This window comes from Xyrauchen texanus, chromosome 40, assembly GCF_025860055.1.
Source record: "Xyrauchen texanus isolate HMW12.3.18 chromosome 40, RBS_HiC_50CHRs, whole genome shotgun sequence".
Lineage (NCBI taxonomy): Eukaryota > Metazoa > Chordata > Actinopteri > Cypriniformes > Catostomidae > Xyrauchen > Xyrauchen texanus.
Window position 1 is genome coordinate 4,321,535 of NC_068315.1, and position 18,554 is coordinate 4,340,088.

At 37.9% G+C, this 18,554-nt stretch overlaps 1 protein-coding gene across 6 annotated transcripts in view; it reads left to right on the forward strand.

Moving 5' to 3' along the window:
• The window catches only part of LOC127633831 (janus kinase and microtubule-interacting protein 3-like), a 49,036-nt gene that overhangs the window by 9,919 nt on the left and 20,563 nt on the right, over positions 1 to 18,554 (forward strand). For all 6 annotated transcript variants that reach the window (XM_052113165.1, XM_052113168.1, XM_052113169.1 and 3 more), the window contains 2 exons: positions 8,747 to 8,989; positions 11,656 to 11,898. In XM_052113165.1, the coding sequence (XP_051969125.1) occupies positions 8,747 to 8,989; positions 11,656 to 11,898 (486 nt within the window). The remainder of the gene's footprint in view (positions 1 to 8,746; positions 8,990 to 11,655; positions 11,899 to 18,554) is intronic.

Genomic DNA, 18,554 nt, shown 5'->3' on the forward strand with positions numbered 1-18,554 from the left:
ATGTTTTGTGGATTGGGCTTTTGATTAAGTGTCTGTGTTGACCCATCATGTGTGGTGTTAGCAGCTTTATGGGTTCATTAGCATTAGGAAACTTGGTTTAACTTAGTCCATTACTTTCATGACCATAGGTGAGGGTAGGAATTAAAATTGACCATTAGATCGAGAGCTTTGCCTTCCGGCTCAGCTCTCTTTTCGTGACAACAGTCCGATAGAGCGAGTGCAATACCGCCCCAATTCTCCGGCCAACCTCCCGCTCCATTGTCCCCTCACTCGTGAACAAGACCCCGAGGTACTTGAACTCCTTCACTTGGGGCAATACCTCCTTCCCTACCTGGAGTACGCACTCCATCGGTTTTCTGCTGAGGAAGTTATTACATTTTAATAAAAGATTAGAAAGACTTTGTAAATATTTTTTACTTGCAATAACATGCATGCATAATATAAATCGTGCACAATAAGACCAAGGTTTATGCAATAAGAAAACAAATAGGGCCAATTTTAAATTATTATTCACTTAAAAGGATTCTCTATATTTATACAGTATATCATAGAGGATTTTAATGTATGTTGCCGTTTGACCCTTTTATTATCTGCATGATGTAAATGAGCCATAAAGGAACCCATCATTACTCTAATTATTCCCAATAGTGTCAGCCACATTTATATTAATGCTGCCATTAAGAAAATGTCAAATCATAATACTGTAAGTGCAATCAAACAATGAACATTATAGTAGATAGATTATTGAGGTTCAATTATCTGACGGTGTATATGTACTGTAGAGTAGCTTGAAATCTCTTCAGTACATTGCATGCTGTATTTAGCTGTACTGTCATTCTGCTGTGTTGTCCTTGGTTACATGAAGGAGGACTTCTTCGATTGTCCTTGGTGTTGTACAATTTAGTATGATCTTTGATTTAAAGGAAATTATCTGGAACAATGCGTTCTCTGCCTGTGCAAATCTGGCAGTAATGGGAGAGTTGTATTGTAATATTCTGGCTCTTGGAAAAATATGGAGACAGGGTTAGTTTAGTCAATTAGTCAAAGGCGGATCTTGAGCACTGCCTTGCCTGTGAATAATGTCTGATGTATTAAAGAATCATGTTAGACGAACAGAGCACCAGAGAGACATTGCAGGGAAAGACACACAGATAATTTTACAGAACTGTTTGTGAAATTAATTTCAAGGAATAGTTCACCAAAAATAAATGTTATTTCCTCCATATACAAAGCTATTGTATGTCTTGAGAAGACCTGAAATATAATGCACATAAGTCATCTGTACAACATATAGGCTATGAAGGTTTTATATTTTATTTTTTTATTTGTGTCCTTTTATTTATGTGAATAAATAAGCTCAATTTTTTATTTTAACATTATATGTTCTTTACACCTTTTTTGTTGAACAAGATAAAACTGTCTTTATATCATGGCACATTTGGTTTTCGACCATCAAAAATAGGTCAAATTGAAGAATTGAAGAAATGTATTCATAGAGCCACATTGAGAGCCTCATATCTCTAGGATTTAACCATATAGGGCCTTACAAATTAAGATACAAAAAGGAGAGTTTGTTCAGAACCAGTGTTTCAAAGGATATTAAGATATCTTTAAAACGACTGGAGTTTTAGGTGCTGCAACTTTTGGAAAAATAGCTTAAAAAGGTGTTTTTTGACACCGTTGGTGTAGAATGCAACAAAGGTGCTGAAGCCTGCTATTTTTAGTAATAGATCTGTCTCTGTGTGAAAAATAAAATAACGCTGCTGCCACCTTTCTAAGGTTTTTTTATTTTTTTTAACCTGTAGTTTTGCTCCAAAATCATAAGCATTTTATTTAACCCCCTGTACAAAATAATAAATTACACAATAAATACTGATCCGTGGCATTTATTAATATTTAAGCTTTCATCATAATTTATGTTTTTCTTTGACCAGTAAAAAAATAAAAAGCTACATTTTGAGCCAGGTACGTCTTGATGAGGAATGACCAAGCATTAGGGTTTGGAATGACATAAGGATGAGTAAATTATGACAGAATTTGTAAGACACTGTAAGCCACTGAAATAACTTCAGCTAGAATCTCCCTATCCCTATGTACTTTTATAATCACACTACTTTACTACTGCGCTAGAAACATAAAACAGTCACTTAGCATCAGATTCGTAGATTAGCCATGTTCGAAAAAGCTAGCTTTCAGAAAGTCTCTTGATGCACGCACCATGAAACTAAAGATCTCATCTTCCCGAGTGCTGTGACAGCACGTGTGAAAACTGTCTGAAACGCCTCACAGATGTGCTGTCAGACTGCTGCTAGCAGCTAGCATCAATGCAACTATTGTTTCCTTAGACTGACAGTAAGAGGAGACGTAGGAGCTGTCTCTGCTGTTGGTATGCCTGAACAAACAATACTCTTCATGTATGATGGACACGGATGGATTTGTTGTCTCACACGGCATGTCTCCAACTAATAGTGGCTTTAGGTTGTGCAATTGCTACTAGAGTACTGTAAAATAGAAGAGAGATGTTGGTTTTGATTGAGGATTAGAGGCATGTAGGCTAATTATCAGTAATATTTCTGGACTGGACCTTTTAAAATTAGTTTGGGAAGGTTTCAATCATATTCCCTGGCCTGTGTTTCACACTCTCTCATATCAAAATGTCAGAAGCAAGTCTCTCAGTGTAAAGAAACTCAGAGAAAAGGAAGTTTTTGATGTATTTCTTCAGCATTGTTTCTTGTTTCTTCCAAACATCAAAGGCTGGCATAAAAGACTAATGCAACCTAGTGCAACCCTGTCACTGCTGGACACAGCCCTCTGTGAATCCTCAAATGTTTTTAACGTGTTTTGCACATTATCTGGCTGTGATAAAGAGCACACATTTTATAGGCTACAGTTTGTTTTGCTAGCCTGCTCTATTGTTTTGGCAATGTATTATTTCACATTACTTTAATTAAAGGAATGTTTTTGGTTCAATACAAGTATTGACAGCATTTGTGGCATAATGTTGATTACCACAAAAAAATAAAATAAATGTATATACACTCACCTAAAGGATTATTAGGAACACCATACTAATACTGTGTTTGACCCCCTTTCGCCTTAAGAACTGCCTTAATTCTACGTGGCATTGATTCAACAAGGTGCTGAAAGCATTCTTTAGAAATGTTGGCCCATATTGATAGGATAGCATCTTGCAGTTGATGGAGATTTGTGGGATGCACATCCAGGGCACGAAGCTCCCGTTCCACCACATCCCAAAGATGCTCTATTGGGTTGAGATCTGGTGACTGTGGGGGCCATTTTAGTATAGTGAACTCATTGTCATGTTCAAGAAACCAATTTGAAATGATTCGAGCTTTGTGACATGGTGCATTATCCTGCTGGAAGTAGCCATCAGAGGATGGGTACATGGTGGCCATAAAGGGATGGACATGGTCAGAAACAATGCTCAGGTAGGCCGTGGCATTTAAACGATGCCCAATTGGCACTAAGGGGCCTAAAGTGTGCCAAGAAAACATCCCCCACACCATTACACCACCACCACCAGCCTGCACAGTGGTAACAAGGCATGATGGATCCATGTTCTCATTCTGTTTACGCCAAATTCTGACTCTACCATCTGAATGTCTCAACAGAAATCGAGACTCATCAGACCAGGCAACATTTTTCCAGTCTTCAACTGTCCAATTTTGGTCAGCTCTTGCAAATTGTAGCCTCTTTTTCCTATTTGTAGTGGAGATGAGTGGTACCCGGTGGGGTCTTCTGCTGTTGTAGCCCATCCGCCTCAAGGTTGTGCGTGTTGTGGCTTCACAAATGCTTTGCTGCATACCTCGGTTGTAACGAGTGGTTATTTCAGTCAAAGTTGCTCTTCTATCAGCTTGAATCAGTCGGCCCATTCTCCTCTGACCTCTAGCATCAACAAGGCATTTTCGCCCACAGAACTGCCGCATACTGGATGTTTTTCCCTTTTCACACCATTCTTTGTAAATCCCAGTAACTGAGCAGATTGTGAAATACTCAGACCGGCCCGTCTGGCACCAACAACCATGCCACGCTCAAAATTGCTTAAATCACCTTTCTTTCCCATTCTGACATTCAGTTTGGAGTTCAGGAGATTGTCTTGACCAGGACCACACCCCTAAATGCATTGAAGCAACTGCCATGTGATTGGTTGATTAGATAATTGCATTAATGAGAAATTGATCCTTTAGGTCTGTCGATTTAACGCCTTAATTCAGTACGATTAATTGTACAAAAAATAACATGTTAAAAAAATTTACGCAATTAATCGCAATGCCCACGGACTATAATAAGGAAGATTCCTGAGAAATGCAAGCTTGTAGTACCACCTGTTTACTCCAGAGGGCAGTAAGTGAAACTTCAGCTTTAAGAGCAACGTGCAGTTTATACAGTGAAGAAAACACTTCAGTAGACAGAACAACACAAACGTGCGTTACGTTTACGCTCAAAACACTTGAAGGAGCGAAAATCCGAACTAAGTGATCTCAAAATGTGTTTAAAGATTAAGTATTAAACTATATTTAACTTGACACAGTGACCTAAACATTTTATATTTATGACGCAACACACCCGAGACACTACACAAGCATGTCTGACGCAGGTGTAAATTGACGGGTCCTTAAACAATATATATATATAAACATTGCAGCTACAGTAAGGCAGTTAAACGAAAGTCTGTGGTGGCCCTACGTGATCACACGGCAAGTCGGCATGTTGTTTCCAAGAGTTCTGGTACCCTAGGATTGGCCACATTATGCTGTTTCACTGGCAAGTGCCATATCCTATCAGACGTATTTGCATCGACCCCAGCATGTCTACCTTTCCCTTTGGCGTAGCCACAAGCTTGTTGTCAGTAGTGTGGGAGATCCAGGTTAAGATCTCGCATTGATACCAGAAGTTATTGTGTTTGCAAAATTAGTGATAAGCACGATTCAGAGGTTGCATTTTTCCTTCTAACATTATATGTTTACTCCACTGATGTTTAGGTTTGGGGTTTGTGTTGGGGGTACACATGTGTCCATATACCCAACAACACTTACTGCTTTGGCCACTGGGGGCAGTGTTTCGAATTTCGGTAAGCACAGACCAGTTTTAGCCTATGAAAGGTCAACCTACTATTTTCTATTTCATTGTGAGGTGAGTCTGGTGGGCCAGAGATCCAGAGAATTTGAAAGCTGAAATTTGAAGCTTGTATCTTTGTTAAAAACCGTTTGTTTGTTTTTTCAACGTATTCAGTGAAAACTTGTATATTTACCTGTTTTAGCTGTGAAGATACTTTTTTGAGGTGGGACTATTTTTCTTGGTGGGGGATCTGGTTATGCATTACCCATATAATTCACATGTGTGTAGTTTGCTTCCTGTGAACAGTTATACACTATGTTTTCTGGTAAACAATATCACAGAGTCTAACACAGTTATTTTGGCCCTGATGTTTGAATGGAAGCCAAACGGATAAAAAATGGAAAGCCGTTGCATGTGTGAATGGTAGGGATTAATGAGGGATTAGTCTAAATAATTTTGTGTGGTAAGCAAGATTATACCACAAATGAAGTTGATAGAGCTTAACTTGTATTGAACCCAAAACATTCCTTTTTCGTTATGGATGGTCTTCATCAGGGGCTAATAGGATGTCATGGCCTCCGTCTCTCTGCTGACTACATGGGCTCTGTAGATAACCGTGTTCACATATTCTCTCCAGCTGCATTAAAAATGTAAACTTCCTGTGGACTAACAGTTATTTGCTGTCTACACATTGTTTTGACCCAGTTTGTTCCAAGGTGATGTTGTTTCAGCCAGCTATTCCACCTCATGTTTACCATTTATCTTGTTGCCGATGTTCAGAGTCAGATCTGTAAAAGTCAGCAGACCTACAGGGTACAGAGCACTGATTTGTCCTCTTCAATCAATATATCAATATTATTAATGCCAGTCTTTCAGACTCAGAGTTTAATGTGCCTCTGTTTAGAAGACCCCCCTCTCAATTCTTATTACTGCAACACATTGTTTTCAATGATTGTCATTACTGTAAAAACACTAATGCATTACATTTAAATGAAAGGCAGTACCAAGAGAGTACTACTGTGATGAATACATTTTTATAATTTAAATAATATATAATATTATCCACATTGCAGTAATGAGCATCTTTTTTTTTGCATTTCTGTAGAGTGCAAATGTGCGTAACCATCCTGAAAATTATTTCAAAATGCAAAATATTCATAATGACCCAAAATTAGGCTTCATATTCTTTATGCAAAATATAATTAGGACCAGAAAGGACCAGAGTAAAATAGGACCCACTAATCAGACTTGCACTCACTCTTAGTTTAGTCTATTTTTTATTTTATTTTATTTATTTATTCATTCATTCATTCATTCATTCATTCATTCATTCATTCATTTATTCATTTATTTTGCATGTGTGTTTTTTTATTTTTATTATTATTATTATTATTTAAAGGCTCTTCTAGGGACTTGGGATGAAAATTAGCAGGTGCTATAATCTCTATGTGCATTGCATCTTTTTTATTCTTTTAACTGAAATTATGTTTTTTGTACTGTCCCTATACAAATACACTCATACAATACAATAATATGAAAGAGATAAAAGCTCTCCAAAATATCGTGTCAACCACAACATGTTGTGGTTGAAATTCAAGATGGTCTCTGTTACGTTTATTGTTGTTTATCGTGAGCCTGTGGTAGCATGTGTCGAATTGTGTTAGGAGAGGACGTGTCCTAATATGACCCTGAGTATTCTATTGTATGGTCATGTCCTGAAACACTAATGCTCTATTTATAGGACACAATGAATATCTGTACTGCACTGAATTATGGAACATTGCCTACAACTGTCGTGCAGTGTTACTTTGCATAAACAACTCTCAGAAAACGTTGTTAAATGTGCATTATACAATTGAAGTCTATGGGTCAGTTGTTTTCAGTTATATTTTCAGGCAGGGTCAGCTCTGAGTTAAAGGTGCTGTAATTCAAGGGTGTATGTTTTGTTTAAAAGTTGTTAGGGACATATACTATAGCAAGGATATTATTAAAAAAACATTGATATTAAGAAAATGCAAGAAAGTCAGTTTGGTAATATAGGCAAAATAACATTATTACCTCATATAACAAGTCTAATATGTTAAATTAAAATAATTTCTTCTTTGCTGGTCACAATATTAATTATTAGCCTATATTTGTTGATAGCGCGCAACAGCGAAAGCCGTCGGGGTAGCACGCGTTGATATAATAACTGTTCACACTATTGACTGTTAATTTCAACGATAAGATACTATACCAATGGAAATCCACCAGTGTTTTTAAAAAAATCTTACAAAAGACTTTGGGCATCCTGAACATTGCTGAGAAAGCAACAAGTGCCATGTGACAAGACCATTTATGCACTGTTTCAGAAGAAGTAGGAGGTAGGATAATCATTTCTGCATGGTAAAATTGCAAAAATGTTGGTCGGGACATTTCCGATGTTATTAAAATTGATAGGGAAATGTCCCCATCATCCCTACCTTAATCTGTGCCTATGTTGTTGGCATTGGGAGTGGCAGTGGTAGTGGCAGTAGCGTACTTGGGAGTGGTGGTAGCGTAATGGGCTAAAGCACATAACTGGTAATCAGAAGGTTGCTGGTTCAATCCCCACAGCCACCACCATTATGTCCTTGAGCAAGGCACTTAACTCCAGGTTGCTCCGGGGGGATTGTCCCTGTAATAAGTGCACTGTAAGTCGCTTTGGATAAAAGTGTCAGGAAACAGAAAGGAATGTTCAACCCAACTGACATCAGGTTGGCTTACATGTCTTTTGAGGGCTGGGTTTTAGGGAGAAGGCATGTGGTTGAAGGACTGGAGGTTGTTAATTGCAGTGGCGAAGTCTAGCAAAAAAGAGCAAAATGGCTAAGATCCTTTTAAAGACTAAAAAATTGCTTGACGAGCAGTTTTCTGTCCTGTGCTGACATATATCCTATTACAACAGGAAGTTTGAGTGGGACATATTCAAGAGCTAATAGATTTTAGAAACTCACAGCCATGAACCATGATTTGTAAATAGACTATAACAGTCTGGTTCCAGAAGTATAAATCCCATTCATTTTCTTTCATGGGCGAATTAATTTCAACATTAACTTATAAGCCTATAAGACAAACATACCGTAAGCTTCGAGGTTGTTTATTAATATAAATGTAAATGTAGTATATGCTTCTACTGGAGCCATCAGTCCATGATATTTCATCGTAATTATTCAGAAATCGTGTTTTAAAGCAGAATTTCTGGTGAAGATCTATACTACCCATAGGCCTGAAGAGAAACACTCCACCAATCAGGGAATTGTGGCAAACAATGTGCAGCAAAAGAGCTCTGCAGCAACCATCCACTTTCATTACACACTGTGATTGATGCAATCGAGTAGGACCCCTACACTCAAACTTCTTCAATAGTTTTATATTTTTCCATTTTTCATTTGAATATGTCATTTGAAATGCATAATGGGATATTTGTTTGCAGGGGGAGGGACATTCTCATTCTAGAGCGCATTAGATTGGACAACATTTTTTGTGCTATCTGTAGTTTTCCTAAGAGAAAGACAGTACATTTTAAATGTTTATATCTGCTAAAAGTCTAATGTTTGACAACTTAAGGAGTACTCTAAAGTTAATAGACTTGGACAACAGTACAAGCCATAAAACTAAAATGTTGATCTGTTTACATCTTATCTTTAAGGTTAGCAAGCTAGAGAGGGAGAAGTCTCACGAGGTTCGTCATGAGCAGAACAAGTCAACAGTTGTGGTGACAGAGTTAAAGGCCAAAATGCACGAAGAGAAGCTTCGGGAGTTGCACAGTGTCCGGGAGACGCTCCTACGCCAGCATGAGTCAGAACTGGTGCGGGTCATTAAAGTTAAAGATGGAGAGATCCAGAGACTCCAGGCGCTTGTTGGTGCCCTCAGAGATGGATCCACCGACAAGGTACCAAAAAGCTATGTATAGATGTTGAATGTTGTTACCAGGACTTTATCGATTATTAAAATCCTAAGATCAATCTTTTACTCCATGTGCAACCAGGGGTTAAACTGGGCTGATATGGGATTGCTTGTTTGTCAATCTGTTCCATTTCTTGTTTTTTGTTTGATCCATTTGACACATTCTGTCTCTATTTAGCGAGTGCACTTAAAAATATTTCAAGTTCATTATGCTGCTCTAGTCAGTTGCTGGTGCTGATAGAGGCAACATACAAGAACAGCACGAGACAATGCACCCCCATACACAGATGTGGGTTCTGCTTCTGTAGCGTGCCATTGTCAAATCTCATTTTCATAGAAATAGCGTAATATGGAATCAACAGCTCACCCTTTTCTTACCGTAGATCCACTGATATGCAGAAGAAAGTTTGCTTAGTTTATTAAAAAGCTACCCGGAGTGGCTTTTAAGTCATTATTTTGAGATAATATTTTGAAAGTTTTAAGCAGTCTATCCAGAACAATCAAGCAGAGCATGCAAAGGTAGCCATTGTTCTTGCCACAGCAGCAATTCCACTCCAAGGGTAACTTCTTAACTGGAGTTAAATGTGCAATTTTGACTAATTTGACCAATCTTATAGTGTCACCTCTGGATAGACCTCAATGACTGCATCCATTCTCTCTCTCAAGGTGGCCACTTCTAAAAAAGCAATACCCCTGAATAATAACTCAATAATTTGAGATTTTATGTCATTATTTTGAATTGGTAACTTTGGAATAAGGCAATATTATCTCGAAATAATGAGATATTATCTAAAAATTTAGATATGTGTTCTCGAAATAATGAAATGGTTTCTCAAAATAGTGAGATAATATCTCAAAACAATGACTGATGCGCTGGATTTGTTTTATTTGATGTGGCGGATATAGGCTTCCATAAAAGCAACATCAACATGGATCAAAATATCAATCAACTCGAGATCAAAACACCACCCGACCAACCGTTCACTGTTATGTGTATATTTATGTGTGACCTCCATTTTGTTGATTCAGTATTCATTTTTATTTTGTGGTTTGTTTGTTTTTCATTTGAAAATGTATATATTTTTAAACTTTTATAATGTATTGCGTATGTTTTTATTAAAATTATATTATCTGAATATTTTGAGTAAAAAGTTGTTTCATAGAAAGTGTTTTTTCCCCCATTAAGGAAACTTGTCCCAGCTGTCATCTGATGTACAACACTAAACCATATATTCGGTGTAATTATTTTTACAATTCAGTTGAATAATGACATACATAAATAATGACAGACAAATCTTATCCCAGTAAAACAGAAGTTTTCTGTTTTAAAGAAATCACCCGATTTTAGGGTTCCATCACCTCTGAAATCCCAATTTGACCTCTGTGTGCAAACCTCCGCAATGTGTACATTGAGTAAATTACTCGCACAGGAGATCAAATGTCTCTACGTGACAAAAAATGTCTGTGATTAGCCACCTGCTGGTAAATTTACCAGTCGTATATTGGCGAAGATTAGAACCGAGATCGTTTCACTGCATGTTGAGAGTATAAGTTTGGTTTGATTCATTCTGTGTAATGTGTCTCCAAAGACAAGATCTGTGCAATCCATTTGACATTAAATAATACCAATTCTGTTCTTTACAATCAATTGTTGATCACAAATAAAGCCGTGCAACTCTCGTTAATATGTGCTGAACCAAATCACTTTCGTGAGACGCTCGCTTAACTGTTATTCTAAAGAGCCAGTGGTGGCTCAGCGGTTAAGGCTCTGGGTTACTGACCAATACACCGCCAAGATACCACTGTTGGGCTCTTGAGCAAGGCCCTTGACCCTATCTGCTCCAGGGGCGCTGTTTCATGGCTGACCCTGCGCTCTGACCCCATTTTAGTTGGGATATGTGAAAAAATGCATTTCATTGGCTCTGTACCTGTACTCTGCACAATGACAATAAAGTTGAATCTTAATCTTAAAGAGACGGTACCGTTTTAGCTTGTGTTCTACATATCAATGTAAAAACTTGCAAGTAGTGCATAATACACATGTAAACAGTGAGCATGTAACACAATATTTATATATGCAATATAACCTTTGCAATGGAATACATCATATTTATTGATGGAATACATTGCATATGTACATTTACATACCAATGTGATGAAAACTAATGCCAAAATCAAATTTGCTTTATTTTTCTTAAAGTACCAATTTAGAAGGGCCCTTGTATAATTAACAGCATTAGATAAGACAGACTTTCTTTCATGTGTAAGCACTAACCCAGCACTAGTGGAGTGGTGGAGTGGTGGTGTGGTGGCGTAATGGCTAAAGCACAGGGCTGTTAATCAGAAGGTCGTTGGTTCGAACCACCATTGTGTCCTTGAGCAAGGCACTTAACTCCAGGTTGTTCCATACCAATGTGATGAAAACTAATGCCAAAATCAACAGGATTGTCCCTGTAATAAGGGCTCTGTAAGTTGCTTTGGATAAAAGCATCTGCCAAATGCATAAATGTAAATGTGGTCCCTGTTGTGAGAATGTACTGTGAGTTGCTGCGAGGATAAAAGAACAACCAATGAGTTTTGCATCACTGCAACTTGTATTCATCTGAATTTCTGAACATATGTCCAGACCATGTGGTTTTGACGGTTTTGCAGGTAAAGTCCGCACTAATGGCAGAGGTGCGAGAGGAGGCCAGGAGGAGTTTCGAAGGGGAGCGCTTGCGGCTACTGCAGGAGATCACCGAGCTGAAGGGGGTGAAAAGGCACATGGAGGAGGCGTTAAGTGTGGCTGTTCAAGCCGGCAAGATCAAAGCCTCTGAGATCTGCAGCGTTTACCATCTTCACCAGGAGGAAATCAACCGCATCAAGAGAGAGTGCGAAAGAGAGATCCGCAGATTGGTGGGTAATGCTGCATCAGTGCATACACAATTACATATCAGAATCAGAATCAGCTTTATTGCCAAGTATGCTTACACATACAAGGAATTTATCTTGGTGACAGAAGCTTACAGTGCACACACAATACAAGCAATACCAAAAACAGCAGCAAGACATAGGTAATTAAAACAAAAAACAAAAAAGAATACAATATAAATAATTATACATATACGTACATACACTCACCTTCATACATACCCACATACACACACGTAGTGCAAATCTAATACAATCTGTATATAAAGAACAAAAAAACAGTATATTATGTACAGAGCAATGTAAGTAATGGCAGAAGTGGATATGTTGGATAATATAAATTAAAATTAAACTGTGTATTGCACATAATTATTGCTCAATGGGGCAATTTAATTGTTCATTAGATGGATGGCCTGAAGGAAAAAACTGTTCCTGTGTCTGACGGTTCTGGTGTTCAGAGCTCTGAAGCGCCGGCCAGAAGGCAACAGTTCAAAAAGATAGTGGGCAGGGTGAGTGGGGTCCAGAGTGATTTTTACAGCCTTTTTCCTCAATCTGGAAGTGTATAGTTCTTGAAGGGGGGGCAGGGGGCAACCAATAATCCTCTCAACAGACCGAACTGTCCTTTGTAGTCTTCTGATGTCCGATTTCGTAGCTGCACCAAACCAGAAAGTTATTGAAGTGCAGAGGACAGACTCAATGACTGCTGAGTAGAACTGTTTCAGCAGAACCTGTGGCAGGTTGAACTTCCTCAGCTGGCGAAGGAAGTACAACCTCTGCTGGGCCTTTTTCACAATGGAGTCGATGTGTATCTCCCACTTCAGGTCCTGTGAGATGGTAGTGCCCAGGAACCTGAATGACTCCACTGCTGCCACAGTGCTGTTTAGAATGGTGAGGGGGGTCAGTGTTGGGGTGTTCCTCCTAAAGTCCACAATCATCTCCACCGTTTTGAGCGTGTTCAGCTCCAGGTTGTTTTGAATGCACCAGACAGCCAACCGTTCGGTGTGTGTGTGGGGGGTGCATGTTTGCTGATGCAACTCTACGAGTGTCCTTCATGGACAGAGAATGCTGGAAGCCTGCCCATCATTACTGGTGCTTGCTGAGGCAAGCATAATTAATGCTATTTATCATACTATTGGTTAGGGATGTAAACAAACCCCAAACCAAAAGGAAACTAGATATGAATGATATGAATGATAACTTAATGGTTGTTGAGGTATTTGCAAGGCTGTCCTGCTGAAAAAAAAATGAGCTTGAAGACCAGCTTGGCCAGGCTGGGAGACCAGCTTAAACCAGCTAAGACCACCAAACCACTTTATGCTGGTTTAAGCTGTGTTGATGACTTGGACCAAGTAATAAAGGAAAGCTGCCAAAAAGTGTACCAGCTGCATGATGAAGAGAGACACTTAAACACCTGTTACATCTCTCATCTCCATCTCTAGTTCCATCCAGGGTTTGAAATTAATGGAGGCTCTGGGCTAAAAAATCCCCCTGCAATCTGATATAGTTCCAAATGAATATATCCATCACGTTCTTAATTTGAATTTTTGCTGAACATTATTTGTTTCATGCCTTCTGTTGTGCAGATGATGCCGAGTCAGTGGCGGATGCTCGCACCATAAACGTGCACAGACGGGCACTCCGCTTCTCACGCTCCACATCAGTTCGGTGTCATGCTAACGAGCTAAAATGATCAAATGCTAAAATGTAGTTAATAATAATATTAACAAAAATAATATATGGATGTATTAAGCCTTGATGGTAAATAAAACGTTATTAATGACACTGTCAATAGATAAAACTGTGATCAATCGCATATTTGTTGGCAATACGTGATTTTATTGATTGAATTTTGCCTCAAAATACAGTATTATTACTATAAAAATTCAAAGCATTCAGTTTAATGCTCTGCTTTTCCTTCTTAATTCATAAAAAACAAGATTTTATATATTTACAGTATTTAATAGTTGTTGTTTTTTTCAGAAAATCATTCAAATATGTTTTATTGAACAAAGACACACGTACTATTGATTTAATATTCATTTTAAGGGTATTAAACATGTTTAATAATCTCATAAATAATATATGTAGAGATAATTTAATATAGCCATAATAACAATAATTATCATCAATTTAGTATTTTAAAAATTGGTCTGGTTTCCACAAAAACAACAATGTAAATGCAAAATGGACTGAGACCCCGTAACAGGTCAAGTGGACTAAAAAGCAATCGGAGCCCACTTTAGAGGTCACACATATTGTGAATGCAAAGAGAACTGGGTCTTTTTTTCACTCGGTTCACTTTTTGGTCCATTTAAAGGGGTCAGAGTTTGGTTCTTTTAAAGGGACTCTATGGTTAGGTTTAGGCCTTCCTCAGAGACTATTTCTGATGGAAGCCCACGCTGAAACACACTGGGTAGTTTTTCATTTTTTGTGTCTATAGCCATGTTATAAATAATGCTTTTTAATGTATTAAGAGAGTCATGGTTATTTAGCTTTTTTGTAGACCGATTGCGATCTTTATTTGAACGATCCCAATATCGATTCTTAAAATCACAAATTGATTGATTACTCTGACAGTTCTTGGGTTGTTGTGGTAATGCGGATATGTGCATAAACAGTGAAATACATTTAAAAAGTCTGTGAAAAAATCTTGATAAGTTATTAATGCAAACAGAGTCAATGTCTGAAGTGAACGTAACCAGAGGGGCAAAAAAAACAAAAAAAACACAGATTTGTATCAAAACGTTGGACTTGAAGTGTAAATGCAGCCTAATAGAACTGCTGCAGTCTAGAATGTTGTTAATATTAATAATACAACAATAAGACAATTAGAAAACTACTCACTACTTTTGGCTGGATAATTTAGTAGTTTTAAAAACTAGTAATGTATTATAATCATACACTGAAGACCAGTTATATTGCTTGCATCTGTTTACTCATCTTGAATAATTATGCTACTTGAGAACTTGAAATAATGTATAACCAAATTACTGCAGTTAACTTCTATTTATTGAATCAATCTGGTATTAAGAAACATCAAATTACTTTTTGTATGTAAGTACCATAATGGACAGTATAACTGAAATATACCCAATCACAATCAAATCAAATTGGAATCAGAATCCGAGCTTGTGAATCGTAATTAAAATCAAATCAGAAAATCTACACAGTATATCAATACCCAGCCCTAATAATGACATATTCTAGTCATATCCATCTATTTACTCCTTTCCTAGATAACAACTTAAGTACAAAATGTCACATCTTACTCCACTCTACGTTTACATCTTTCTCTTGGAGTGCAAATAAAAACAGTGGACAGTAGGCACAATGTACAATAATGCAATGAATACCCATACTGAGCAAAGAGGTTGGTTGGCACAACATTCAAAGCACAGTCCTTAGAGAACGCCATTGGAAGAAGGAAAATTGAGAAATTGGAACCTATCCATGAAGCAACATGGATTACTGTGTTCACCTCGATGTTAAGCACTGACTGTGCCAGCAGTGAGAAACTGTGCAGTGTCCATCAGTCATAACCCTGTAGCCCTTCAGTCTGGCCTGGAGCCAGGGTACTAGATGTTCACAGTTGATATTCCTAATTATCTTCAGATTAAATACATTTATCATTTGCATTAACCACCACGGAAACAGTGAGGCGTGTGTAATTGCATACACATATTCAATGTATTCAGAAAGGTCAAGTCAGCGTTTATTTATCGCTCCCACTAAATCACGTAGCCCTTCTTATAACACAGATAAACTTTGACACACTGTGGTTTCTTGCGAGATGGGTTGATCACCGTGGCAACACCTGCGTTTGGCATGCCACTGTGAGTCACCTGATGGACAGAGTGAATGAGTCATTTTTTACACCAGAAAGACTGAAAGAGAGAAGAGAGATATAAATAGTCGTATTCTCTCATTCATCAAATACTTCTCTTTTTAGCAGGTTTGAAAATAATGCACACATGCTCTCCATTTCTAGTACAGAGATTTGGATTGAGGTGGTGAAATCAAATCAATTTTGGTTGGAAGGGAAGTACATAACGGCATTCATTTCGGTCTGTTTCTTAATAAAAGCTGGTGTAGGTCTTTAGAAAGCTTGAGTTGCATGAACTTCTTTCATGATATTTGTATGTTTTTTTTTTTTTGCGTTTTGGAGCTTGAGAGCTCCAGTTAATGTGTATTGAAAACCAGAAAATGAATTGTGGTCTATGGAAGAAATTAAATGACATGGGGTTTTGAAACTTCATGAGGGTGAGTAAATGATGACGGATTATCATTTTTCGAGCGAACTAGGGGAGTACGTGTGTTGGCCCGAGTGTTTATGAGCAGTTGTTTGTGACTGTTCTGTGTTCGGTCCTGTAGATGGATGAGATTAAAGTAAAAGTGCACGCAGTCTGTGGGCTTAGCTAACTTGATCTTGCCTGCTAACGCTTCGTAACTTTCAGTTTAAATGATCTTTTCTTTATACTAAAAAGTCAGGTTAATGTTAATGTTAATCTGTAATTATTCAGCAAGGTAAACTACAATAACACATGAAATGAATGCTAGAAAATGTTCAAGATAATGCCAAAAGTGCTATTCATTAGTGTAACGTCACTTGGTTATACAGAAAATATATACATTCTATTATTATAAAACAAAAGTGCATTTATATATCAAAATGATAATTGTGATGGAATCACATCAATACTGAATTGTGATAAACATATTTATAATGTACAGTCTAATTTGTAAACAGCTACTGTCATCATCCACCAAATTTAGTTAACAGCTATTGATAAAGCTGGCTAGCTAGCTAATGCCGACATAGGCTGTAATATAAATCTAGTCAATGTATCATGCAAAGAAAAGTCTTGCATAGTCAAACCTATAGCCACAATTTGTTATAGCCCTGTTCCAGCACAGGAGAATCAAATATAATATACAGTCTCTAAGTTTGTAATAAAACAATCATAACTGTGTATCTTTATTTATGCTACCTCATCTGGTGAATCACGTTCAGTCGTGTCCCTATGGAGTGTGTGCACAAATGCGTTCACGAGCAACAGGTAGCTGGCTGCAGTTCACTTAACGGCCACAGGTGTCATTAATAACAAGGGTTTCTAAATCTTACATACTGCACCTTTAAACAATGTCAGTTACAACAGCATCTTATATTCTATATAACATATTCTGCTAGAACTTAAATAATGACCTATTTCATTGTCCATACATTTCATATTAATGCATTGCTTACCTGGAGTAATGCAAAGAAACAGGCAAATTTAATCTTAAACTTTACATTGCAAAATGATGCATATAAATTTAGTAATAGTAGCATCAGTAATGGTAGTTGAGTACATTTACATTCAGTCATTAAGCAAATGTTTTAAGCAAATGTGACTGATAAGTGAGGGAAATAACATGCAATTTGTCAAACAATATCTGCAAGTTCCAAGAGTAAAATGTAGAATTGATTCCTTGAGAATAATTTGACGTCTTTATCAGTAAAGATTTAGGTTATATTTGTTGTTTTATGTCACAGGCGAGAGTGTGTGAGTGTGATCTTTCAAATATCACCTTTTCAGGGTTCTCAGGAAATGCATGGATGCACACATGCCTTTGGATTCACACCTTTGGTATATCCCTGCATTACATATGTTGCAGCAGTAGATGTTTGGTTTTGCTGTAATGTATTGGTGTTGGTGTGATATCATTTACAGCTGTGCTGGGCTGCTACTTTCATTTTCTCAGCAGGAGAAAATATGGATTTGATCAGTGACCTTTCAGCTATTGTCAGATGTGGCCACACTAGAGCCCTCTGCTTCGGTTTCCTCTTTTTACAGTTTCTACGGTTACTTGCTGTAATGTAGTATTTGCTATAGACAGCTTGCTCATCTGTGTTGGATATGTTACAACAGCACAATGTAACATTAAGGACCCAGATTATTTAAAGCATCAATTTTCTTAATGTATATGATTTAAGGGGGCCTGGATAGCTCAGCAAGTATTGACACTGACTACCACCCCTGGAGTCACGAGTTTGAATCCGTGCTGAATTACTCCAGCCAGGTTTCTTAAGCAAACAAATTAGCCCGGTTGTTAGGGAGGGTAGTCACATGGTGGAACCTCTTCATGGTTGCTATAATGTGTGGTTCTCATTCTCGGTGGGGCACGTGGTGAATTGTACATGGATGCCACAGAGAATAGCGCCAGGGGTGGACTAGGAAGCAAAATCGGGCTGGGATTTTACATAGAAACTAGCCCAAAATTGTTCGGCATATTGTGGCGCCGTTTTGTGGCCCGTTCTGCATAACGCGCCAGCTCATATCAGTTTAGTCCCGGTTCTTCCGATAGCCAGTCCACCCCTGATCAACCCCAAAGTGCGTCGGCCCACCGGGGAAATGCCTGGTATGCCCGATTACCAATTCAAGCCACGTGATAAAATGCATGGATTGACGGTCTCAGATGCGGAGGCTACTAATATTCTTCTTCCCCTATCCGTATTGAGCCGAGTCACCACCCCACCACGAGGACTTAGAGAGCGCATTGGGAATTGGGCATTCCAAATTGGGGAAATTTGTTTTTATATGATTTAACCCTTAAATGCTTACCTCGGTTCTTTCTCTTATGAAATGTCTAACAATGAAAAA